Source organism: Ostrea edulis, chromosome 4 (genome assembly GCF_947568905.1).
Source record: "Ostrea edulis chromosome 4, xbOstEdul1.1, whole genome shotgun sequence".
Lineage (NCBI taxonomy): Eukaryota > Metazoa > Mollusca > Bivalvia > Ostreida > Ostreidae > Ostrea > Ostrea edulis.
In genome coordinates, this window is record NC_079167.1 from 25,354,810 (window position 1) to 25,381,446 (window position 26,637).

Here is a 26,637-nt window from a genome sequence, read left to right on the forward strand (position 1 = left end):
GAAAGTCATAATTATATGATCTGGGTCGAAAATTTTCAAGTATACATGTGTGTATATATATATATATATATATATATATATATATATATAAAGTCAAAAAATAAAATCCAATTCTCAAACTTAAATAAATTAAGATCTAACGCTTAATTTACGTTGATTCGGTGTATATAGTATATATATAACACATTTTAACAACATTTGCTACATTTTTAAAAAATGATGAAAATCAGAACTATTAGATAAAAGTTTGAGTATTGGATTTTATTTTTTGACTTTATTCTACCCCGATACCAAGAAAAAAGAATTTATTGAATATATATATATATATATATACCGGTATATATATATATATATTCTGCCGGAATATTACTATTTCCCTGCTCTCTTAACGATCCTTTCACAGTGCAAGTCATTACCCAGAGCTACCTTGCAAAAAACCAAAGAGAAAAAACCCACTGCAATTATTATCGTCTTCGCATTATCTTGGCACATGTATGCAAGGACTTTGTACAAAGAGGTACCATTCCAATTTTCTGTCTCGCGGTTGCAGATCAAGTACTACATGCACATGTATATCGGAGGTGGGGGAGGGTCACAGAGCTATGTGAATTTGTTCTTAATCCACAGGCACATGGCCCCTGTACCGGAACCCCCCCCCCCCCCCCCCTCTGTATTTTATCTGAAAATAGTCCTGCACAGGAATATAACCGGAGATATCTGATAATAGTCCTGCACAGGAATAACACCGGAGGCATCCGATAGTCCTGTAATGGACAGGAATAACATCAGAGACATCTGAAAATAGTCTTGCACAGGAATAACACTGGAGATAACTGATAATAGTTCTGCATTGGGTAGAAATAACACTGGAGATATCTTAAATAGTCCTATAATGGGCAGGAATAACACCGAAGATACATGTATCTGAAAATAGTTCTGCAATGGGCAGGAATAACACCGGAGATATCCGATTTGGATGAAAAGTGGATATGTACAAAACTTTAAAATTTACTCTATTTAGTGAAAAAATCAAGTTTTAGAAGAATGAAATACAAAGAAATCAAACTTCTGTTGGACCCAAACCCACAATCTACAGATCAGTAGTTAACATCCACAATCTACAGATCAGTAGTTAACACCCAAACCCACGATCTACAGATCAGTAGTTAACACCCACGATCTACAGATCAGTAGTTAACACCCAAACCCACAATCTACAGATCAGTAGTTAACACCCACGATCTACAGATCAGTAGTTAACACCCAAACCCACCATCTACAGTTCAGTAGTTAACACCCAAACCCACAATCTACAGATCAGTAGTTAACACCCACGATCTACAGATCAGTAGTTAACACCCAAACCCACCATCTACAGTTCAGTAGTTAACACCCAAACCCACAATCTACAGATCAGTAGTTAACATCCAAACCCACCATCTACAGATCAGTAGTTAACACCCAAACCCACAATCTACAGATCAGTAGTTAACACCCAAACCCACCATCTACAGATCAGTAGTTAACACCCAAACCCACCATCTACAGATCAGTAGTTAACACCCACAATCTACAGATCAGTAGTTAACAACCAAACCCACAATCTACAGATAAGTAGTTAACACCCAAACCCACCATCTACAGATCAGTAGTTAACACCCAAACCCACAATCTGCAGATCAGTAGTTAACACCCAAACCCACAATCTACAGATCAGTAGTTAACACCCAAACCCACGATCTACAGATCAGTAGTTAACACCCAAACCCACGATCTACAGATCAGTAGTTAACACCCACGATCTACAGATCAGTAGTTAACACCTACAATCTACAGATCAGTAGTTAACACCCAAACCCACCATCTACAGATCAGTAGTTAACACCCAAACCCACAATCTACAGATCAGTAGTTAACACCCAAACCCACCATCTACAGATCAGTAGTTAACACCCAAACCCAACATCTACAGATCAGTAGTTAACACCCAAACCCACGATCTACAGATCAGTAGTTAACACCCAAACCCACGATCTACAGATCGGTAGTTAACACCCAAACCCACGATCTACAGATCGCTAGTTAACATGTTAACCTACTGAGCTACCCAGTTATCTAAAAGGTTACTAGTTATTGTTATTATAAATATTGCTGATATTTATATTTTCATTCATATTTCAAAAGGAAGTCAGCCATTATGACGATGTTTTATTCCCTCCTTGACATCAGTGTCTGATGCAGAATAACGAACGATAACTCCCAAGTTATTTCCATCTTCCAACGCTTTGCATAAGGATCAATACTGATCACGGATGAACCTGTTGCGATAGTGACCTGGAGGTCATGAGTTCGAGCACCAGCCGTGCCATGTCAAATCGAAGTAATTTATCTTTGCACAAAACCTGACAAATAGGAAACAACATGCTACTAGAAAATAGAGACATTTCATTTTACTCCCTAGATTTGTCACAGTTGATTGATTTCCGTTAAAAAAAAATGTTCAAGCCTGAAAGCTAATGTTATAATAAACTAATTATAGTCCTCCATTATCTCTCATTCATTCCCCTCTTGGTACCCCACAACTGGTTTCGTTCCACTACATACCAATACATGTAGCCCTAACCCTATCACAGCAATCAAGATACACACATCATCAATATTAACAAAACTGAGTTACAGGTACTCTGCATAATGATATACCAATGAAACAATTTATGCTGTCGATTATGAAATAAATTTCCATTTCTGAAAATACATAAAAAAAAAAAATTAAATCCAAAGTAGACATCTAAAATCTATAGCCTACATGCTACATTAATAGAAGGACTCCAGTTACTTCAGCCTGCTCAAAGTGGGTAGATACTTTTGACTTGGAGCTTTGTATATATGAGACTTTAAACAAAGCTCTTGTATTAATACATGTAGTAGATTCAGATCTACATTAGTGTGACCTAACTTAGGCAGTGATAGAATATCCAGGGTGGCCCAAAATGAACAGTGCATGTACAAACTTTTGTGATGAGTCTAGAAAAAAATACAGAACTCTGCATGTTGTTTTCAAAACTTTTTGAAATGTCTCATTTAAAAAAGTCCCTGTGTATCTGTACCAACAAATCTGCATTTTAATACTTTAAAAAACAACAAACAGAAAAGATTAGGAATTGTATATAAATATTTTAAAATATTCAACAACTACATATATATATTACAACAATATTTCATTATATTGTAGAAGATGAATGTGTGGTATTACTTGGTTAAAACATGACTAACGTACAATAACAAATACAAAATAGAGTAAAAGAGCAACGACTGACACCTGATGGTGGCGAAGTCAAGTCATGGGGTTTTATATTGTTGTAACATTCAATTTCTACTGTACCTACTCTGTACAGATTCAAGTTAAAATACTCAATACAAATAAACATGCACCTGACAGAAATCCTCCACGCCAGTGTCTATTTGAAATATGAAAACAGGATTTCATTTTAGATCTTTAGTTCCCTATAGTACCGGTATACAAATACGTTTCTGAAAATCTCCGTTGGATCACGGTTTGGAAAAAACGCAGTAAACACATTTACTGTTACATGTTTACAACACATCAGAAGTACAAAGACACTTAAACACTCTGCATGTTTGGTGAACAGATCAAAGGATCTTCAGCAAAGGGCTGCTTTCCAATCAAAAAGTAGAAAATGTTGACGAGTCTCTCCTGCTGCGTAAGGGCCGACGAGGATTTCCTCATGAAGACCGTGGTTACACCTTTAGACACCAGTGTTAATTGAAACCTTAGGAGATTAACGCCCCAAAATATGGAGGCAGCATTCATGGCTATCAAACTCAGCAGCCAGCAGTCGGACCAAAACATAGTATACAAGGTGCTGCTCCACGTCCGATCAGCGTAAAATCTGGAAACATACAAGGCACAGTGCACCAAGAACAATGTCATGGAAACCAGACAGCTAATGATGAGCCAACAGAATAGAGCATGGTTCTTCTTGGCCACGCAGGTTAGCAGGAAAAGGCAATGGTGGTCCATGTTTTCATAGCACTTTTCACACAGACGACAGTGCTTTGTTCTAGGACCTCTGACAATCTACAATCACAATCAGAGTACATGCAAAAACACCTTTAATATCTTATGTTATTGTCTTCTCTCTGAAAAACTCATAATAAATATTGGGTAATATGGCTACTTTACAACCTGATTTACATTTGTAACATCGACTATTTGAAATCTAAATTTAATGTTACATCATTATCCAGCTTCTCCACAGAAACAGTAAACCCCAGTAGCAATAAGTCTTACTTTTACATGGAGTGGATACTATACCCCACAGCTGCCACAGAACTGGTCGGTTTTTCTCTGAGGCACACACAGGTCCATATGATACCTTTACATTGAGACCTGTATACTATACACCACAGCTGCCACAGAACTGGTTGGTTTCTTTTGAGGCACACACAGGTCCATACAATACTTTTACATGGAGTGTATACTATACCTCACAGCTGCCACAGAACTGATCGGTTTTTCTTTGAGGCACACACAGGTCCATACAATACTTTTACATGGAGTGTATACTATACCTCACAGCTGCCACAGAACTGATCGGTTTTTCTTTGAGGCACACACAGGTCCATACAATACTTTTACATGGAGTGTATACTATACCTCACAGCTGCCACAGAACTGATCGGTTTTTCTTTGAGGCACACACAGGTCCATACGATACTTTTACATTGAGACCTGTATACTATACCCCACAGCTGCCACAGAACTGGTTGGTTTTCTTTTGAGGCACACACAGGTCCATACAATACTTTTACATGGAGTGTATACTATACCTCACAGCTGCCACAGAACTGATCGGTTTTTCTTTGAGGCACACACAGGTCCATACAATACTTTTACATGGAGTGTATACTATACCTCACAGCTGCCACAGAACCGATCGGTTTTTCTTTGAGGCACACACAGGTCCATACAATACTTTTACATGGAGTGTATACTATACCTCACAGCTGCCACAGAACTGATCGGTTTTTCTCTGAGGCACACACAGGTCCATACAATACTTTTACATGGAGTATATACTATACCTCACAGCTGCCACAGAACTGATCGGTTTTTCTCTGAGGCACACACAGGTCCATACAATACTTTTACATGGAGTGTATACTATACCTCACAGCTGCCACAGAACTGATCGGTTTTTCTTTGAGGCACACACAGGTCCATACAATACTTTTACATGGAGTGTATACTATACCTCACAGCTGCCACAGAACTGATCGGTTTTTCTTTGAGGCACACACAGGTCCATACAATACTTTTACATGGAGTGTATACTATACCTCACAGCTGCCACAGAACTGATCGGTTTTTCTTTGAGGCACACACAGGTCCATACAATACTTTTACATGGAGTGTATACTATACCTCACAGCTGCCACAGAACTGATCGGTTTTTCTCTGAGGCACACACAGGTCCATACAATACTTTTACATGGAGTGTATACTATACCTCACAGCTGCCACAGAACTGATCGGTTTTTCTCTGAGGCACACACAGGTCCATACAATACTTTTACATGGAGTGTATACTATACCTCACAGCTGCCACAGAACTGATCGGTTTTTCTTTGAGGCACACACAGGTCCATACAATACTTTTACATGGAGTGTATACTATACCTCACAGCTGCCACAGAACTGATCGGTTTTTCTTTGAGGCACACACAGGTCCATACAATACTTTTACATGGAGTGTATACTATACCTCACAGCTGCCACAGAACTGATCGGTTTTTCTTTGAGGCACACACAGGTCCATACAATACTTTTACATGGAGTGTATACTATACCTCACAGCTGCCACAGAACTGATCGGTTTTTCTTTGAGGCACACACAGGTCCATACAATACTTTTACATGGAGTGTATACTATACCTCACAGCTGCCACAGAACTGATCGGTTTTTCTTTGAGGCACACACAGGTCCATACAATACTTTTACATGGAGTGTATACTATACCTCACAGCTGCCACAGAACTGATCGGTTTTTCTTTGAGGCACACACAGGTCCATACAATACTTTTACATGGAGTGTATACTATACCTCACAGTTGCCACAGAACTGATCGGTTTTTCTTTGAGGCACACACAGGTCCATACAATACTTTTACATGGAGTGTATACTATACCTCACAGCTGCCACAGAACTGATCGGTTTTTCTTTGAGGCACACACAGGTCCATACAATACTTTTACATGGAGTGTATACTATACCTCACAGCTGCCACAGAACTGATCGGTTTTTCTTTGAGGCACACACAGGTCCATCAGTGTCATGTGTTTCCCACTCTCTTGATCTCGAATCGATTCTTTGGCAATTCCTACCAAGCAATGACACAAAATGTTGTATGTGTAAATCATTATCACATAAATACAAACTATCAATGTACCATGTTCCACAAAATAACAAGCTTTACATACCTGGATCACTTCTGAGCACTTTGATATACAAATAAACCATCACTAAGGCAAACAGTATCGCTAGTACGATGAAGGTGGGATATTCATTACAATCTAGGTGCAATTAAGTCACAACACCAATAATGCAAATATCTCACAAATTACAAGTAAAAATCATGTGGAAGTAAAATGCAAACTTATTCTGAAAAAACATCGATAAATTTCTGTAAGAAAAAGGATACTAGGCACCAGAAAAAACAGCTGTAATATAGCTGTGTGTAAAAGTCCTGCAAAGAATGTTCCTGCATACACTGGATCTGGCCATCTGAAATAAATATTCCAAAACCATGATAGGGCATTGACCATATCATTACAATCTATGAATAAAGGGATGACTTAAGCTTCTCCATTGTCAACTTCCCTTATCTTATGTAGCAATATTCTATTATCACCTGTATATGGTGTTCATGTCTATCAACTGATTTAATATGTGAGCATGTTCTGCATATGATCAATTTTCAAATCAAGGGAGGCTACTGACAAATCAGTTAGTGAAACAGGGACTTCAACAGTCTTATCAAAAATCAGCATTTTACATAGCTACAGAACTGTAGCTAACATGGCTATGTCAACAAACGAACACATTAAAAGCTGTGAGTTTCCGGTTTGTATGGAGCTTTAATAGCAATATAAGGCCTCAACCATGCACATATTTTTTCCTGCACCGTAAATCGAAGATTTATATAAGGGGTGGATCTGTAGCTCTCTGATATATCCCAATATTATTTAAGAGCTACAGTTCTGCAGCTACATTTCACAAACCTATGGTGGTTATAATGATCTAATTTGCAAAAACAACCTGTCATTAGATAGAATGTTTCTGGCATATTTCAAACCAATAGGTAGTTTATTCTCTACATTCTGATTTTGACTATAGATTACACTATTTACCAGATTAAGATTAATAGAATCCTTCATTAGTACATGTGGGATAGCAAAATTCCACCGAGGGGACAAGATTTGCAGTCTAGGACGAGGCTTTGCCGAGTCCTAGACAGCAAATCTTGTTCCAGAGGTGGAATTTCCCTATCCCACAGTAGTAAATAATGAAGGGCTATTTTTCTCACATTTCACCCAGTTTAGTGCATAAATTCAAAAGCTTTGAAAAAATTTAAAATCATCAAAATCCTCATTTCAACTTTAATGCAAAAACTAATTAGACAGCCAGAAAGAGCATAACCGAAAATTGTTTACACTGTAAGTGTAAACTAAAAAACCCAAGATTGTCCACCAGAAAGCTATATCAAAATGAAATTTAAAGAAAACAATACAAAATATTTTACTTCACCGAGTAACGTAAATCATAGAAAATAAATGATATCACAATCAAATGACATCGCAGCAGTGTGAGACAGAAAAATTTCACATGGGAAAATTGATCTCACACTGGTGATATGAGAAACAGGGCTCACAGTGGGTATGGCCAGTCAACAGGAGTTGCTTACTTCTAGGCACCTCATCACATCATTGGTGTGTCCAGAGATTGATCGGTGTTTGTTATCTTCATTTTTTCATGAAACATCAGTGTGAGTACAATGATATTTTCCCCTGAATATACCACATAGTAGTTTTTTTCTGTGGGGTGATAAATTTGCCTTATCTTAGCGGTTAGATAGCTTTCCGCCAAAATTTCACTCGCCTAATATGCACCCAATTGCGACTTCAGTATTTGCAAGAGAGATTATAACTCTTCCTTGTCCGCTAAAATTATCATCATACCTTTGAGCCCGCAAATTGCCAAATTTTAGACCCGTGGAAAAAAACTGCTATACGGTATGCTAAATATTTTCATGGTGTGCATGGGACAAAATCATGCCAAACTTGGAACAACATTTGACTTTCCAATATACACCACAATGAATTGTTCAAATAACTACAGAAATTATATTTCAAAACATATTTTCATTTGAATACAGGTATTTAGATAACTTCTTTCACATGGTATGAATTACTAAACAATTTTGGGTTGTGCAAAGAAGTGCTCCTAACAAAAGATTGACAAATCATTTCCACAGCCTTCTTTACATTATGTTCATTAATTAATCTTGAACTTGACAAATGTAATTGGCTCGTATCAAAATGATCTTTGGATGTCCAACTGAACTCCTAGAAATACCATGACTTAGATCATTACTCCCACGGGACAAATGGAGTCAATCTATTGTGTGATCATTTTGTAAAATAAGGTTACTACCATCACCGGAAACCCATGGTTGGTCACACTTCTTTTACCTCCCTTGGGACACAACGCTGATATTTTCGTATAACTCATTAAAATGCACGACTTTACGTGACCCATTGAGGACCAATGGGAATCGCCCTAAGTATTTCCGAAACTCTAAGCACCAGCAGTAATGGCGGCGCCCATGAAAGTGTGTGTGTGTGTTTTGCTGTGCCACTATCAAAGATCGGGGTTACAGGGCTTTGTCGTCAAACACTTCACTTGAACAGTACAGCTGTGTTCTAAAGTGCCTCAACTTTCATCCAACAGACGCATCATTTGTGTGCAGCCTTTGTACGAATAAATTAAATCAGGTATGCAAACTCAATGAGTCAATGGTTACAAAAGTGGACCAGATGAAGGAGGAAAGAAAGAAGTTGTTAGGTATGTTTATATTTTGAATAAAATTAATTTCAAAACAAACTGACAAAGAAGTTGTAAAGCATCTCACTGAAAGCTTTGAAACTTGTCAAAAATCTTTGCTTCGAATGCCATGTTTTTCTATGCTACTGAACACTAAAAATAGGGGGCTTTTTCATTCCAATCGCACAAAGAAGCTGAGACACACTTTCCAGCAAAAATATTGGCGTTGTGTACCCATGGGCGGTAAAAGAAGTGCGACCGAATGTGGGTTTTCCACGATAGGTTACTGCATTAATCTCTATAATTTGTAGAGATTACCTCCCTAAAAATATAGATTTAAAAAAAAAAATACCTGCATTGGTTGTTTTGAAGTTTTAACAACCTGATTTTATGTTGCTATTTACATTTCTCTACAGATGCACAAATTGACAAAGTTAGTTGAATCCAGGACATAAATCTACATGATCCCCAAAAGGGTCACATCATCTTAATTAAAAGAAGACTTTAATGTAGAGTGCAATACAATCTGATTAAAATCCAATCACATAGATCCCTACACAAGCAGATCAAATTTTAATGATTCTAGGTCAAATAATTGTCCAGCTTTAAATCAGACAAGGATTTGAAGTATTTGGCTGCATCATCCTCATTAAGGGTCACAATGACCTAACTTTAAAGTGTGACACACCTTCCACCCAAGATGCACCAACTGACAAAGTTTGATGATTCTAGGCCTCATAGTATGTATTTACAATACAATAGACATTGTCTACAGTGACCATAGCTATGTATTAATTAACACCGTGTATTTACTTTGTCTTTATGTTACACAATCACTGCATCCTACACTATGCCTTCATCAGCTTTACTATGCTGATGATATCAGCTTTACTATGCTGATGACATCAACTCGACATTGTGTCTACATCACATTCCACTGGTGACATCATTTACATCACAAATTTTAGAGCATGCTGAAAATATGATATTGTATTGAGTTTGATTACATCATGATGTCAATACAAGGTTTTCACATCTGTACATTGTAAACACAATATCTTATCAATATTGTAAACATCACAAAAGAGAGAGATTGAGGAGCTTACCTAGAAACATGGTAAATTCTATGGGAATGTCTCATGAGACATAGAATAAGACAGATCATTCCAGCAAAGTACACCATCCCCTGATGTTTAGGGAGTACATAGAAAGCAGCGAGGGCAATAGCAGCATACAGCACGGTGGGCATAGAGAGGAGCCACCACCAGAGGAAAACTGGTCCCCCGGGAATATAATTTGTGTCTTTTTTGGCAAGCCATTGGAGTATTGGTGTGATTTCTTTGTGTCTGTGAAAATTGAAACAGACAATCATAGAATTGAATCATATCGATAGGTACCCTCTGGAATATAAGTAATTTTTCCACTAAAAATTTCAAAATATTGTTTTTATGACGAGATATACACAAAACTTACCCATATTTATTTCTTTGTGCTGCCAGCTCTGCTGGAGTGAATCCTTCGCGGTTGGTTAAATGCAGTGGACCACACCCCATGACGACCAGGAGTTCCCAGCACAGATAAGGGTGTCCCTCCCGTGCTGCAATATGAAGGACAGTGTTTCCATCCCCATCTACTTGGGTCAGATTGGTTCTCTACAAAATAAACCAAGGTGTAACTGTGTGAAATTGGTTCTCTACAAAAGTAACCTATCTGTAACAGTGTGTGAGATTGGTTCTCTACAAAAGTAACGTAACAGTGTGAGAGATTGGTTCTCTACAAAAGTAACCGATCTGTAACAGTGTGTGAGAACAGTGAGTGGAAGTACACAAATGTATCTAAAGAAAAACATATTTTCCCAAAGGAATAATATACTTAATTAAGTTACAGGTTGTTTTTATATAGACATGGGTTGTTTTGTACAGTAAATTTCTTTTATACCGCATTTTAATGGACTGTAATAAATTCTATGTTATAAACGGTATAAGTTAGAACTGGAAGTAATCTATTTTAAACACATTTCAATCCACAAGTATGTTTAGATGTTTTAAAGTAAACTATGTAAATATAGTTAGTATATATATATAATTATATATATATATATATATATTAAAATAATCTCATTAAATGTAAATCATCCATTGATATATATATATATATATATATATATATATATATTAAAAGAAATAGAATGAACAGTACACGAAGTTAAAAATTTAACGCAAGCGCTTTAAATTTTTAACCTTGTGTACTGTTTATTCTATTTCTTTTAATATTTTATACCGGACACTGTGATTTTTTTAAAAACACAATTTGGATATATATATATCAATGGATGATTTACATTTAATGAGATTATTTTGAATTAAATTCATTTACACAAAGTTTAGAACATTTCAAGATCACGTTGTCCTAATTACAATTGAATGAAGTCCCTTTAAAATGTCCATAATATTGGTCTATATAGTCAAACACAAATGTTTTTATAGTCGTTAATGCTGAGAACATGTGGTCTTTTACTCGCTCAAATTTCCACTAAACAAACTTTCATTGTCTTTGCTTATGGTGCACAAACGTCCGATGTGTTTGACTAATCTTCTTCTAATTGTTTTTTATTTTAATTTAACTAATTCAAAGATGAATTTTATGTGATCAATTTATTATATCATATATACTTCTACAAAAAACATCAAAATCCTAATCGACTATCACATCATTAATTTTTTTTTTTACAAAATTTAAGTAGTGGAGTCAATGAACTGCAAGTAATTGGCAATCGATAAGCTGAAGGTGTTAGGATTATGTTATAAATAAAATTTCATGCGTTTAAGTGTAACGCATTAGCATGAAATTGTTTTCTCCTAGTTATTCGCTTCTCCAAAAGGTGTCACTGTTTTTGGTGGAGTTTTTGTTCGTTCTGCACAAACTCACTCACTCAGCTAGACACAGCCAGGTGTTCACACGTAAAATTTTGAATTTTTCGTAGCTGAAAATTTTGTGTAACAATGGTGGCCAGATCAAATTTTCATTGCAATGTTATAATAGGACTGGACATGGGTTTCATTTTTGTATACAATTAAGTATGTTTTGCATGTACACATTTTTTTCCCTAACGCCTGTACACAATTATTAAACACCAGGCACATCCTGCTATCCACTTTACAAGCTGTGTTTGTGTTTTCTTTTGTAGTAGGAGAAGAGTGGTAATTATGTAATGAAACCAAAAAGTGCTACTTTATAGGCAATACTGAATTATATTATAGGCAATACTAAATTATATAAGAATACATTGTAAGCAGTGTTTGTCTCTGAAGAACTTGAACTTCTCTCATTGAATTATGTGGCAACTTCGTGGGAGATATGAAATGGCTATGTTACATCCAAAGATATTTTATATCCAAGAACAAGTACATTATAAAAGAAGTTGACTGTACCTCTGCTTTGATCAGAAATTTAAAGGCATCTACATGACCATGTAGACAACATATATGTAATGGTGTCTGCAAGTTTCTGTCCACTGCATTGAAGTTCACTCCGTTCATTTCAAGAAACTTCATTACATAGCTGGAATGAAATATCATACTGTATGTGGTAATATAAAAAACATCTTGAGATGTACAAATCAATAATAAATGTATGTAATGTCCTGTATCTTAGTTTGAAGACAATAAACGTGGGCTTTTTCTCATCAAGAAAGATTACATAACACATAGTGCAGCTAACAAAAATTTTATCTATCTAAAAAATAAGGACAAATTTACTTGGTTAATGAAGACAAACCAGTAATTGTCAAATTGAGTGAATATTTATTGCAAACTTTCAGAAAAAGAAGTGATGCTTTAAAACTGCAAAAATCATTATAGTTTATTATTCATATGTTGGTATAATACTGATACTGTCCATTTACTTGTGTATACACATGATTAGCAATTCATATATGTATGTACTTGTTTCCCCCAACATGCTGCATCCACATGCAGTTTGCAGTCTATGTAACCTGTAGTTAATGTTGTAAACTTTCTTTCTTTTTTGAATTTCCTTCTTTATAAACTGTCTTACTGTTATGCCCTCTGGGCCCAAAATTGGAATAAACTTATCTCATCTTATCTTATCTTATCTTAACTGGAATATATAGAATCTACATAGAGAAAGCGAAGCAGAAATGTGTTTACATCTAATTACATTATATGAACATATGACGTTGAGGGTTTGTCACCTGACATCTAAATCTAATCACAGTATATGAACATATGACATTGGGGGTTTGTCATCCGACATCTAAATCTAATCACAGTATATGAACATATGACGTTGAGGGTTTGTCACCCGACATCTAAATCTAATCACAGTATATGAACATATGACGTTGAGGGTTTGTCACCCGACATCTAAATCTAATCACAGTATATGAACATATGACGTTGAGGGTTTGTCACCCGACATCTAAATCTAATCACAGTATATGAACATATGACATTGGGGGTTTGTCACCTGACATCTAAATCTAATCACATATGAATATATGATGTTGAATGTCTAACACCTGACATCTTAAGGAATTAACAGTCTTACACACTCCCTGTCTGGGCTGCATGATGAGCAGCAGACTTTCCATTCTTGTCTACAGCCTCCAGGTTACCTCCCCTTTGTACTATAAGGTGAATAATCTGAGCCAGGCCCCTCTTACAGGAGTAGTGCACTGGGGTTTCATCGAAGTCATTCTGGGCATTAGGGTCAGAGCCTCCTTCCAGTAACAGGTAGCTCACTGACCAATCCCCACACAAACAAGCCTTGTGTAATGCGGTCTGTCCGTGCCAACCTGAAACAATTACAATAATTTCATAATGGCTACTCGATATACAAATACGTTGGAAAACTAATGAAATACAAACTGTCCATCATAAAATATATTACCGCATGGCCAACTGCATATTGAAAGCATTGGAGAGTATGCATTTTTGAACTATCAGAAAATTTCTGCACACATTATATTAGATAATAACAAGAGGTACTGTGAGTAATGCTCACTAAGAATACCCCCCGCTTACCCCAATCTCCCAAAGGGTGTTGGTAATAGGTATAAACTATCTCTTTTCTGAGTGTAAAAAACAAATGGCATGACAAACCGAACCATATTGCTACTTCGATGTCCAGTGCACGTGACCTTTGACCTTTTGACCCCAAAATCGATATGGAACATCTTCATCCCATGGGTAGTCCATATGTATGATATGGTGACTGTAGGTGGAAAGGATAACGCTTTAGAGCCCGGAAACCATATTGCCACTTCGATGTCCAGTGTGCTTGACCTTTGGACCCAAAAATCGATAAGGAACATCTTCATCCCATGGGTAGTCCATATGTATGATATGGTGACTGTAGGTGGAAAGGATAACGCTTTAGAGCCCAGAAACCATATTGCTACTTCGATGTCCAGTGCGCATGACCTTTGACCCCAAAATTGATAGGGAACATCTTCATCCCATGGGTAGTCCATATGTATGATATGGTGACTGTAGGTGGAAAGGATAACGCTTTAGAGCCCGGAAACCATATTGCTACTTCGATGTCCAGTGCGTTTCACCTTTGACCTTTTGACCCCAAAATCGATAGGGAATGTCTTCATCCCATGGGTAGTCCATATGTATGATATGGTGACTGTAGGTGGAAAGGATAACGCTTTAGAGCCCGGAAACCATATTGCTACTTCGATGTCCAGTGCGCTTGACCTTTGACCTTTTCACCCCAAAATCGATAGGGAACATCTTCATCCCATGGGTAGTCCATATGTATGATATGGTGACGGTAGGTGGAAAGGATAATGCTTTAGAGCCCGGAAACCATTGCGTCTACAGACGGACGGACGGACAGACAGACAGACGGACAACCCGATTCCAGTATACCCCCCCACAACTTGTTGCGGGGGGTATAATTAAATATAGGGAAACACAGACACAAATACACATTTATATATGATCTAAAAAGTCATAAATAGTACCCCCATGCATTCAGTATATCCAAACAACAAAATTTTGATGTATACTTTAAAATATGAACTTTTCTTCCATAGAAAAATTTATAATACAGAACATGTATTTAATTTTTAGATAACTCATGATAACACTTGTAAATGTATATCAATTTCACTTTAGCTTTCAATGAGGATTATTCGGGGTCTTTCAACATTTGAATGCACTTTATTCTATTTATATGTTTCCCCTGTTCCACACCTCAGGTTAATATTTTCATCTCAGTGTGCAATATAAAAATTTTTAATATCATTTTTATATCTTGCTTACTTGCCATTTCAAATTTTTGTGCTCTTTTCATTCTCAAGAAGCACTACAATATTTTCCTGATTATTCACATTAAAAACTTTGGATCCTTATCATGACCCTACTATGAATCTGGGTGTAACGATTTGAAAATAGTAAAATACTGTACACATTTAAATCAATAATTCATAGAAATGTGCAAGGTTTCATGATATTCATAACGATTATTCAGTGGTTCTAGAAAACAAGACATTCAATTGAACCCATCCTAATTTACCACTCATTAACTTTGATCCCTACACCAAAGGATACCTTCTACGAAGTTTATTGGAAGGTAGCCCTATATGAAGTTTATTGGAAGGTAGCCCTATATGAAGTTTATTGGAAGGTAGCCCTATATGAAGTTTAGTGGAAGGTAGCCCTATATGAAGTTTAGTGGAAGGTAGCCCTATATGAAGTTTAGAGGAAGGTAGCCCTATATGAAGTTTAGTGGAAGGTAGCCCTATATGAAGTTTAGAGGAAGGTAGCACTGTATGAAGTTTATTGGAAGGTAGCCCTATATGAAGTTTATTGGAAGGTAGCCCTATATGAAGTTTAGTGGAAGGTAGCCCTATATGAAGTTTAGAGGAAGGTAGCCCTATATGAAGTTTAGTGGAAGATAGCCCTATATATGACTTTGATAATTCAGAATTGTAAAAAGTTCGTAGGCGAATAGGTATTACATAAGTGCTTAGATGATGGAGGAAATTGGACTATAGTGATGAGCTAAAATTACCTGTTTCATGTTAAGTGACTAATGAGCTCCTTATTTAATCAATAACACCCATACAGAAAACAGCAGTACACATCGAGGCATCAAGTGATGCAGAGACTTATTAAACCAAGACCACACCTGTAAGATATATCCAACGCAGTATTAAGTCTTCCCCGGAAGACATGTGTCGCCTGCTAGTTCATTCTATATGTAATATATCACGTATAATGTTGAAAAAGTAAATTATTGAAATGGTTTTTGTCACTAAACAGGAAGTTGATAAGCGACAGATTCGAAAATGTCTTACACAATACAGTTGGCCACACTGATGCTCTGTGCCAAATATCAGGAAGTTGCCCCATGTGGTTCTTGAGAAAACTGTGACAGAAATTTTTTTGCTGTAAAAAATTCTAAGTCCCGGCAAACAGGAAGTTGATAAGCGACAGATTTGAAAATGTCTTACACAATACAGTTGGCCACAGTGATGCTCTGTGCCAAATATCAGGGAGTTGCCCCATGTGGTTCTTGAGAAAACTGTGACAGAAATTTTTTGTGACGACGACGACGCAGGACGACGGATAGTGATCCCTATATGTCGCCACTGCGTAATGCAGGCGACACAATAACACACAAACCTGAGAGGCTTGAGATATGTACAAAGTCATCCTCAAACTTTATATATAAATGTGTCCTCTAGTATATAAAAATGGTTGCATCAAGTTCTGATTATTTTTATAAACCTGCTAGGCCAAAAAAAATAATAAAATACTTTGTTTTCTATCACATGTTAGAGGAAATAGGTGTCAGTTCATGGGCATTCCTTTATAAGAAAATTTGCCCTTTATAATTTGAAGCTCCCTAATTCAGTTGTATGTCATAGTTCATTTAAAAAGCTTTTGTTGTTTGTTACACTCTAATAAAGCTACATACACAATGTACAGTATATCAAAAAATTTAAATTGTCATACAATAGTAAATATTGTTTCAATAGAATTAGGTTTAATTAAACCAAATAGAAACAATTCCCAAATTAGACATCATAGTACAAAAGATTTATTAGTATTAAAGATTTTCAGGTCTGTTTTTTTTTCTTTTTGAGGGGGGGGGGGTTACTTTAGCAAACATTTCTGTGCCACAAACCAAAGACCATTTACCCAAACAACACAAAAAGGTCATGAAACATTTACTTCTCCCAAAGAACACAAAAACGTCCTGATAAATACTCTCTACAGTCAAGAACCTACTCATTTTCATTTCTGAAAAATAGTGAAAATAATGTGAATTATTATTAATGTTACATTGTTATGTATATCTCACGCCAAAAAAATCATTTGTACTGTTCCCATTACATGCACCTCAGAAATAGGGTAGGAAGGCCTGAGTTATTTCTTTACTTTTTATTTTGTGGACAAAGTATTAAACAATTCACTTTCACTCCAGTGGATTTTCAACGTTATTATAAATGAAAAACATGCATGATATTGATATTGTGTAAATGTAACTCTATACTTTTTTATGCCTAATATTTCCTAGCGTCATCAATATTTTAGAGTATCAAGGACAGATAATCTAATTACTGTATTTGGATCTTGATCTTAAAAAATTAGGATAGAGGATTGCAAAATAGGGTAGGTTAAAGTTTTTCAAATGTAGGTCAAACCCAAAGGTTAACGTAAAAATTCTTAGAATCTAACAAAAGGTCTTGTCACAAGAAATACATATACATGTGAAATTTGAAAGCCTTAATTAGCACTAACCATTCAAAAGTTATGGTCATATTTAGATTTTCAAAAGTAGTCAAGGTCACAAGGTCAAACATTTCGGTATCAAAAGAAAGGTTTTGCCACAATAAATACATATGTGAAATTCATTTTCAAGTCATTGCCAGGATTAATGTTTTATCAGAAAAACAGACAAATGGACAAACTAAAAAATACAATTTGCCCCTAAACCTCCGATTACAAGGGGCATAAATATATCATTACATGGCAAAATCATAAGGAGGTGGGGTCTGCACCCCTGTCCCTCTATCTGGATCTACCCATGCAAAATTATAAAAGTTACTTCCCCTTTTTTGCATTACCTTTATTCGTATGTATATAGTTTTTACACTCCATTTGAGAATTTTCAACTGTAGAGATATTACAATCTTTAAGTGTCAGAAGTGCCACAAATGTAAACCTATATATGGTGCTCAGGGCCATTGCAGTAAGGGTTCTTTATGGTGTCAATGCCTACCATGATTTTTAAGATTATTCCCGAAAGACTAATTACTTTTATTTTTTGTGACTGGTACTTGGCAGAAAAGCAGTTACTACCCAAGATAAATGTCTTAGGGGTGATGTAGTGCCAGGATCAAGAATCAAACCATAGCTTCATGGCTGTGAAACAAGTGCCCTAACCTCTAAATTGAAGTGACTACTTCAAAATTTTTATACTGTTTTGATGCTGCCTGCTTATGGGGCAACATATGTAAAACAGGATGAAAAGCTCCCCATTGTTCTTATTTAGCAAAATATTAAATGATTACTATGAACAGCAATATATAAATAACAAGAGGCCCAAGGACCACATTGCTCACCTGAGTCACCTTGGCTCATATTTAAAGATTTTCCCTATATATTTGTACGCAAAACTTTGATCCCCCCTCCCTTGTGACCCCATCCTGCCCATGGGGGCCATGATTTTAACAAACTGAAATCTGAAATATGTCAGAAAGCTTTCATGTAAATATCAGCTTTTCTGGCTCAGTGGTTCTTGCGAAGAAGAATTTTAAAGATTTTCCTTAGATATTTGAATGTAAAACTTTGATCCCCTATTGTAGCCCCATCCTACCCCCGGGGGCCATGATTTGAACAAACTTGAATCTGCATTATGTCAGGAAGTTTTCATATAAATTTCAGCTTTTCTGGCTCAGTGGTTCTTGAGAAGAACATTTTTAAATGACCCCACCCTATTTTTTGCATTTTTGTGATTATCTCCCCCTTTGAAAGGGACATGGCCCTTCATTTGAAGAAAATTTAAAGCCCTTCATCGAAGGATGCTTTGTGGCAAGTATGGTTGAAATTGGCCCAGCGGTTCTTGAGAAGAAGTCGAAAATGTGAAAAGTTGACGACAGACAACGGAGGACAAATTTTGATAAGAAAAGCTCACTTGAGCCTTTGGCTCAGGTGAGCTAAAAAGCAGTAAATTAGAGCAGGGAATTCATTACGCCGGTAGATTTAGCTAGATTCAGCAGAGGGAAACTATAATGTGCATTTCAACAATAATTATAATTTTCAATTTCTCACACTACATATTTTGGACCAAAATTTTTTGTTCAGTGTTATCACTGTTTCAAAATCTTATATTTTGAAGTTCATCTGATTCAGTATTAAATTTTGAACACAAATTCATATTCCATACAATTACATGTGTAGAAAGTCAATTTGTAGATTCCGAGTGTCATCACAGACGAAACTGGTAGATAATGTAATGTTCCTTAAAATGCAGAATCTGCAAATATTGTATAGGAAATTTAGCTGTTCAGAAGATAAAATTCACTTCCTTGTTCAATGTGAAAAATATTGTCAACAAAGAGAGAAATCATTTAACCTTGTATATTTGAAAGCGCATTAATTTTACTTATCTGATGAAGAAAAAATAACAATTTGCCTGGAGTTTTAAATAAAACATGACATTTAGCTAAATAAGAGCTCCATTTGTTGACCTGAATCAATATCATACTCTATATGATGTGCAACAGCTCTTTCCCTTTAGCTTTTACACAAATTGTAAAATTCAGAGTAAATTTCTCCAAAACTCATGTGTATTAATGTGTCTCGATTTATGTTATTTTGGTATTCTTTCCTTATGTATGCAAGTCTTCTTATGTCCTATTTGGGCTCTGAATTACAAATAAATCTATTCTAAAGTGACAAGTCTACGATAAAAAGAAGCAACTGTTGAAATACTGATCAGAATTTGTTTTTATTTCAATGTCCAAAAATTTATTTAGAATTTAACTGATTTCATTCCAACAGCAAGAATAAATGTTAAAATATGCAAAGAGCACATGTATAACGATGATATATATATATATATATATATATATATATATATATATATATATATATAAATTACCTTCAAATCCACTTTAATACACACTCACGGTATGCACGACTTTCACAAAAATATCAATATCAATTTTAAAAACAAAAAAGAACAAGAGATGTTTGTAAAACACATTGCCCCCCATGGTGCAAAATTGAAAAGGGTTATACACACACATCATTTAATTGAGAGTAATATCATCAATTCAAAATATTGAGCAGACAATATCTTCCTATGTCAAGAGTGGATTGACCATGTGACCTAAAAATCAATAGGGGTCATCAACTCCTGAAGATGTACCAGTGTACCAAGTTTGATGTCTGTCAAGCAAAGGGTTCTCAAGATATTGAACAGACAGTATATTCCTATGTCCAGTTTGACCCTTGACCTTTGACCATGTGACCTCAAAATCAATAGGTGTCATCTTCTTCTGATGATGTATCAGTGTACCAAGTCTGATGTCTGTCAAGCAAAGGGTTCTCAAGATATTGAGTGGACAGTATATTCCTATGTCCAGAGTAGATTGAGCCTTGACCTTTAACCTTTTGACCTGAAAAACAATAGGGGTCCTCTTCTTTTTATAACCAACCCACATATGAAATATCATTACAATCAAGTGAATGGTTCTCAAGATATTGAGCGGACAACTCATGGTCTACCACATGGGGTTAAGACCAGCAGTTTGACCTTGACCTTTGACCATGTGACCTGAAAATCCATAGGGATCATCTACTCTCTAAGGAAAGCCTCTGTATCAAATTTGGCTATTATCAAGCAAAGGGGTCAAAAGATATTGAGCGGACAACACATGGGCTTGACCTTGACCTTTGACCATGTGACCTGAAGGTCAGTAGGGATCATCTACTCTCCAAGGGCAACCCTTGTACCAAGTTTGGTAGTTATCATGCATAGGGGTCAAAAGTTATTGTGTGGACAACACATGGTCTACCACATGGGGTAAAGACCAGCAGTTTGACCTTGACCTTTGACCATGTGACCTGAAAATCAATAAAGATCATCTACTCTCCAGGGGCAACCCCTGTACCAAGTTTGGTTGTTATCAAGCAAAGGGGTCGAAAGATATTGAGCGGACAACACATGGTCTACAGACCGACCGACTGACAGCTGCAAAACAATATGCCCCCTTTGAACCTCTTTTTCAAAGGGGGGCATAAAAATAGGGCACCGATAAACCGGTACATGATACACAAACATACATTATTGACCCAGGAATTTGAACAAGTAAGAAAGGATTTTGTCGGAGTTGCTATAACAATAATATTAAAGATTGCATTAAATAAATCTAAGTCAAAGGGCCCTAACTCCTTCAAAAATTGTGGTGCAGCATTCCCCTTGTAATATGCACATCTCCACATTGTGATCTTTCTTTGTACTATGTTTCATTCAAATCCCCCAAAGGGTTTAGGAGGAGTTGCGATGACAAAGTATTTTGAATAGAAAAAAAATTACCAAGTCCAAGAGCTGTGACTCCTCTAAAAAAAATTGGACAGCATTCCCCTTGCAGTATGCACACTTCCACATTTGTGATCTTTCTTTGTACCAAAATTCATCAAAATTCCCCAAAGGGTTTACGAGAAGTTGCAGAGACATTTAGTATTTTCAATATAAAAAAATTAATCCAAGGGCTACAACTCCTTTTAAAAACAATGGATTGATTGATTGAATATTGTTTAACGTCCCACTCGAGAATATTTCACTCATATGGAGACGTCACCACTGCCGGTGAAGGGCTGCAAAAAATTTAGGCCTATGTACGGCTCTTATGGCCATTGAGCAGGGAGGGATCTTTATCGTGCCACACCTGCTGTGACACAGGACCTTGGTTTTGCGCTCTCATCCGAAGGACCGCCCAATTTAGTCGCCTCTTACGACAAGCAAGGGGTACTGAGGACCTATTCTAACCCGGATCCCCATGGGATTAAAAACATTGGACAGCATACCCCTTGCAATATGCACAGCTCCACATTGTGATCTTTCTTTGTACCAAGTTTCATCAAAATCCCCCAAAGGTTTAGGAGAAGTTGCAAAGACAAAGTAGTTTGACAAGAAAAAAAAATTAATTCCAAGGGCCACAACTCTTTTAAAAAACATTGGACAGCTTTCCCCTTGCAATTTGCACTGCTCCACATTGTGATCTTTCTTTGTACCAAGTTTCATCAAAATCCTCCCAAAGGGTTTAGGAGGAGTTGCAAAGACAAGTTAAAGGGACAGACAGACAACAGCGGTATGGCATAATTTTTTATGCGGGCGTATAAAAACTACCTGAACCTATAATTCTGTGAGAGTAACTAAGTAAGCACTTTACTCAAGATTATTTCTGTAAGCAAAAAAGTTCATATTTCAAACAGGCATTCAAAAAAATTAAGACCATACAAATAAAACATACAAATGATTTTAAACCTTTGACAGCTTTACTTTGAACATATTTTTACACATTTGTTTGCTTTTTTTGTTTTTGTTTTTTGTATAAAGTATTTGGATTCCCAAATTATATAACAGTGCATAATGTCACTACGTACACTAGGAAGGACATGAAAACAACAGAAACAGAAGGAAATATCGATCAAGCATAGTTTCCATACCCTTCTCACGAACAATACCAGGATCCTGTTGAATCAGTTGATGTACAAGTGGAACAGCACAATTACTGATAGCTGACAGGAGCAGCTGGAATTTTTCGCTGCCGTACCCCGCCCCTGGGCCAATCTCACCGGGGTAGACAACTTTTGGATAAGGATCAGGATCGGACATTGTCTTTTAGTCTTATTATCACATTATCAGATCTAAGCTTATCGTCTTATGATACTTGGTTCCTTATGATTTCTAACGATGTACAATGGTTTTTGACAATAACGTTCAAATTTCCCATTGAAATTCCGTGCACATGCACAAATTTATCTCGATAGACTGCCTTTCATTCCGAGATAATCCGAAGAGAAATTATTTTATGTCGCCGATTTTCATTGGTGTATTGTTAATTATCCAATCAAAATGTTTGTATTTGCCCAAGTCTACTTTCAATTTATCCAGAGGGAAAATAAGAAACACATCAAACAGTAAACACTCCGTGAAGGTAGACAAACTTGCAGTTATGGAGAACCAAGAAAACCCGAAAAAAATCGCAACGTCGAAAAGGAAACGAATGAAAGCTATCCAAGCACAAATCAGAAATCAGGCAAGTTAATTGTTCCTCATCTTGTATAAAACTGCACTACGTCGTCGTCAATGTCTCATGTCCGTCCACAATCATTCAAACTGATACTGGCAGGTACTAACAGGTTGGGAACACTTCCCCTACAGCGAGATATTCTTGCCAAAACACGATTATTTCTCTTTAGGTAGAGTAAATATACCTCGTACAACCAAGAAAAACACCGGTGGAGTACATCTCTTAGTGTTTCACGTGAAACTGAAAAGAAGAAAAAGTGCTAGGCCTAAAATGTCTGATACTTCTGCAAATATATAAATCAAAACAAAAACACTCACGATGTGATTGGATTTCAGCATCCTTCACTCTTGCGCAGCAACAGTGATATTAAATTTCTTGACTGTGTAAGTGTGTTGTCAATTTTATAGAGCCAATTCGCGTCATGTTTAGTACATGTGTCATACTTATTCAGCGTTGCATGGAATTTGCCAATATTTTAAGTCAAGACACCAAAACACCTGTTTACGGTAATGTTTACTTCCTCACTAAAGAGGGATAATCGTGTTTTAGCAAAAAGATCTCGCTATAGGGGTAGTGTTTCTAACCTGATTAATGATAACAGAAAGTATGTTGTGCAACTTTTGTTACTGCTTCTGTCATTATTCAACCTATCTGAAAAATTAATTTCCAATACAAGTTAAGGTGAAGTCTTTGTTTTTTTACTGCATGTCTATCATGCATCAAGAGAATGTTTATGATGGCATTTAGTGAACACTAACACATTCATTCTCATGTAGTGTACATTTAATTTTTGATAGTGAAACTGGGATCCCAGGGGCATGTCAGTGGTTTTAAAGTTGTCTGGGACAGAGAGTTATTTGAAAATTTTCTACTAAAGAACCGCATCTATTCAATTTATTAAATTGAAATCAATGTGCAATTATCCTTATGAAAGGTGAAGATAAGGAACAGTGATAAATTTTATAACTCCTATAAGGAATACAAAATAGAGAGTTGGGCCATCACTGACCCCTGGACATACCAGAAGTGGGATCAGGTGCCTAGGAGGAGTAAGCATCCCTTGTCAACCGGTCACACCCACTTTAAGTCCTGTACATGTATTGATCAGGTAAACGGAGTAAACCAGTCAAAATCAGTGTGCCAAGAATGGCCTAACAATCGGTACAAAAAACATCAGACAGCATTTGAATCGACAATGATAGATTGTATTGGCAAACCAGATCATTATAACAACAATAGAATTTGTAAAATGCTTACTTTAAACAAGACTGTTGAAACCCCTGTACCATCAACTTGTTTGTCAGTAGCCCACCTTTATTTAAAAACTGATCATAATTATGCAGAACAGTCTCTTGTGTGTCGAATCAGTTGAGAGATATAAATCCAATATGCAGGTATGAATTCAATTTCAATCAAAATATGACCTGCAAGGTGAAAGTGGGGCTCAGTGTTATGGTGAGGGCACAGCAGATGCATTAAATTTCACATTGGAATTCATTTGATTTTTCTTTTTTAAAGTCTACTTGAGAATCACAATGATAAAGACAGCATAGATTCAAGTTTGTAATCAAACCATGATATCAGGGCATTAGGGGTATGCAATAAGGGTTTAGTAACGTTTTAAAGTATTTTTGTTTTAAAAATTTATGAACCTTTTGTCTCTCTATGAGCAAAGTGACTAGGTTAGCTTTAAATGGTAAGCACTGTCACCTATAGGCCTCTCGTGAGTAAATGAGATTTCATGATAAAATGATCTATCATGTATTGTAGATGGAATTTTACTTCAGTGACTCGAATTTAACAAAGGACAGGTTTATGAAAAGAATGATAGAATCCTCTGAGAACGGATGTAAGTACTTTGAATAATTCTTACCATGTCATTTTTAGCGGAGGAAAAATCACTTTTAAAGTTTTTCTGTTTCTGTGTCATAGTGAATTGTACATCATAGAGTGTGTCGAGAGAGGTTGAATTAACAAAATTTATGTTAGACAGAAATATTTACATTTATTTTAGGAAATTGTAAATGAACTTTTATTTGTAGATGTAGACATTGAACCATTTATGACATTCAAAAAGATATCTAGCCTTACATCAGATGTTACCCAAATAAGGAAGGCACTTTCACATTCTGACTTTCTCGAGGTACAACTTGTTATCATTAATAAACTCTTATGTAGGATTGTTTTAACTGTCAAATAATCATAGTTACATCATCTACTTAATCTCTTCATTCCTCTGACATTTGATATAGCTTAATGAAGATAAAACAAAAGTGAAGAGAAAAACCCCTATTCAGGAAATCAAAGATTTAGATGAAAAGACGGTGTATGTGGTAAGTATAGATACAGTAAAACCTGTTTATAATTAACACACTTAAAATGAATTCACGCTTATTGGGAAGTGATATTTATTCTCTCTTGAGAGGAAAATTTGTGTTGGATATAACTGATTATTATTGTAACAAACGGTTTTTTGCAGGCCCTGGGGGTTCGCTATAACTGTATTACAGTAATGATTTTCTGAATTGTACAGAGCAGATAATATTCAATTATTCATTGTGTATCCATGCAATAGACTAGGGTATTTTGTCTAAAGGAACAGTTCTGTTCTATTCTCTGAAGCAAACAACATTAAGGCTAAGAACAAAAGTGCACTGAGTTGCTCCCAGTACAGAGGGAAAATGTTCTGATCTATTGCGTGGATACATGATTTATTGTCCAATATTAGAAATTTTGACAAGGATAAAAAAATTAAGACACACATATTCAAATATTAATAATCAACTGTAAAATGTAATGTTTTGTACCATACTTATTTTTTAGCTCACCTGAGCCAAAGGCTCAAGTGAGCTTCTCTGTTCAAAATTTGTCCGTTGTCTGTCGGCGGTGTAAACTTTTCACATTTTCGACTTCTTCTCAAGAACCACTGGGCCAATTTCATCCAAACTTGCCACAAAGCATCCTTGGGTGAAGGTATTTCAAGTTTGTTAAAATGAAGGGCCATGTCCATTTCAAAGGGGAGATAATCACAAAAATGCAAAAATAGGGTGGGTTCATTAAAAAATCTTCTCAAGAACCACTGGGCCAGAAAAGCTGAGATTTACATGAAAGGTTCCTGACATAGTGCAGATTCAATTTTCTTCAAATCATGGCCCCCAAGGGTTGGATGGGGCCACAATAGGGGATCAACGTTTTACATATTA

General features: G+C 36.2%; 2 protein-coding genes across 3 annotated transcripts in view; one reads left to right on the plus strand and one right to left on the minus strand.

The window, feature by feature from the left end:
- Positions 1 to 3,154: 3,154 nt before the first annotated feature.
- On the minus strand, positions 3,155 to 23,228 carry LOC125671597 (uncharacterized). Of its 2 annotated transcripts, none has more exons than XM_048907422.2 (9): positions 22,848 to 23,228; positions 13,696 to 13,942; positions 12,558 to 12,687; positions 10,600 to 10,778; positions 10,233 to 10,472; positions 6,725 to 6,807; positions 6,504 to 6,596; positions 6,297 to 6,403; positions 3,155 to 4,099 (listed from the first exon to the last, which is right to left on the minus strand). In XM_048907422.2, the coding sequence occupies exons 1-9, from the start codon at positions 23,014 to 23,016 to the stop codon at positions 3,623 to 3,625; spliced, it is 1,725 nt and encodes a 574-aa protein (XP_048763379.1). In that variant the 5' UTR covers positions 23,017 to 23,228; the 3' UTR covers positions 3,155 to 3,622. The 2 variants fall into 2 exon arrangements, with proteins under 2 accessions (XP_048763379.1, XP_056018338.1); XM_056162363.1 differs by lacking the exon at positions 22,848 to 23,228 and adding an exon at positions 16,291 to 16,526.
- LOC125671596 (la-related protein 7-like) overlaps positions 23,150 to 26,637 on the plus strand; it is a 23,480-nt gene continuing 19,992 nt past the window's right edge. The window contains exons 1-4 of the mRNA XM_048907421.2: positions 23,150 to 23,440; positions 25,205 to 25,283; positions 25,477 to 25,577; positions 25,687 to 25,767. Coding sequence (XP_048763378.2) covers positions 23,150 to 23,440; positions 25,205 to 25,283; positions 25,477 to 25,577; positions 25,687 to 25,767 — 552 coding nt within the window. The remainder of the gene's footprint in view (positions 23,441 to 25,204; positions 25,284 to 25,476; positions 25,578 to 25,686; positions 25,768 to 26,637) is intronic.

What these genes read in the sequence shown, in the direction of transcription:
- LOC125671597 (XM_048907422.2), bottom strand. Translation starts at nt 23,016, where the DNA reads ATGTCCGATCCTGATCCTTATCCAAAAGTTGTCTACCCCGGTGAGATT. An exon ending in TGGTATTGTTCGTGAGAAGG is followed by an intron (nt 13,943 to 22,847) that starts GTATGGAAACTA and finishes TAATTGTTTCAG; the next exon opens with GTTGGCACGGACAGACCGCA. An exon ending in AATTTCTGATCAAAGCAGAG is followed by an intron (nt 10,779 to 12,557) that starts GTACAGTCAACT and finishes TTTATTTTGTAG; the next exon opens with AGAACCAATCTGACCCAAGT.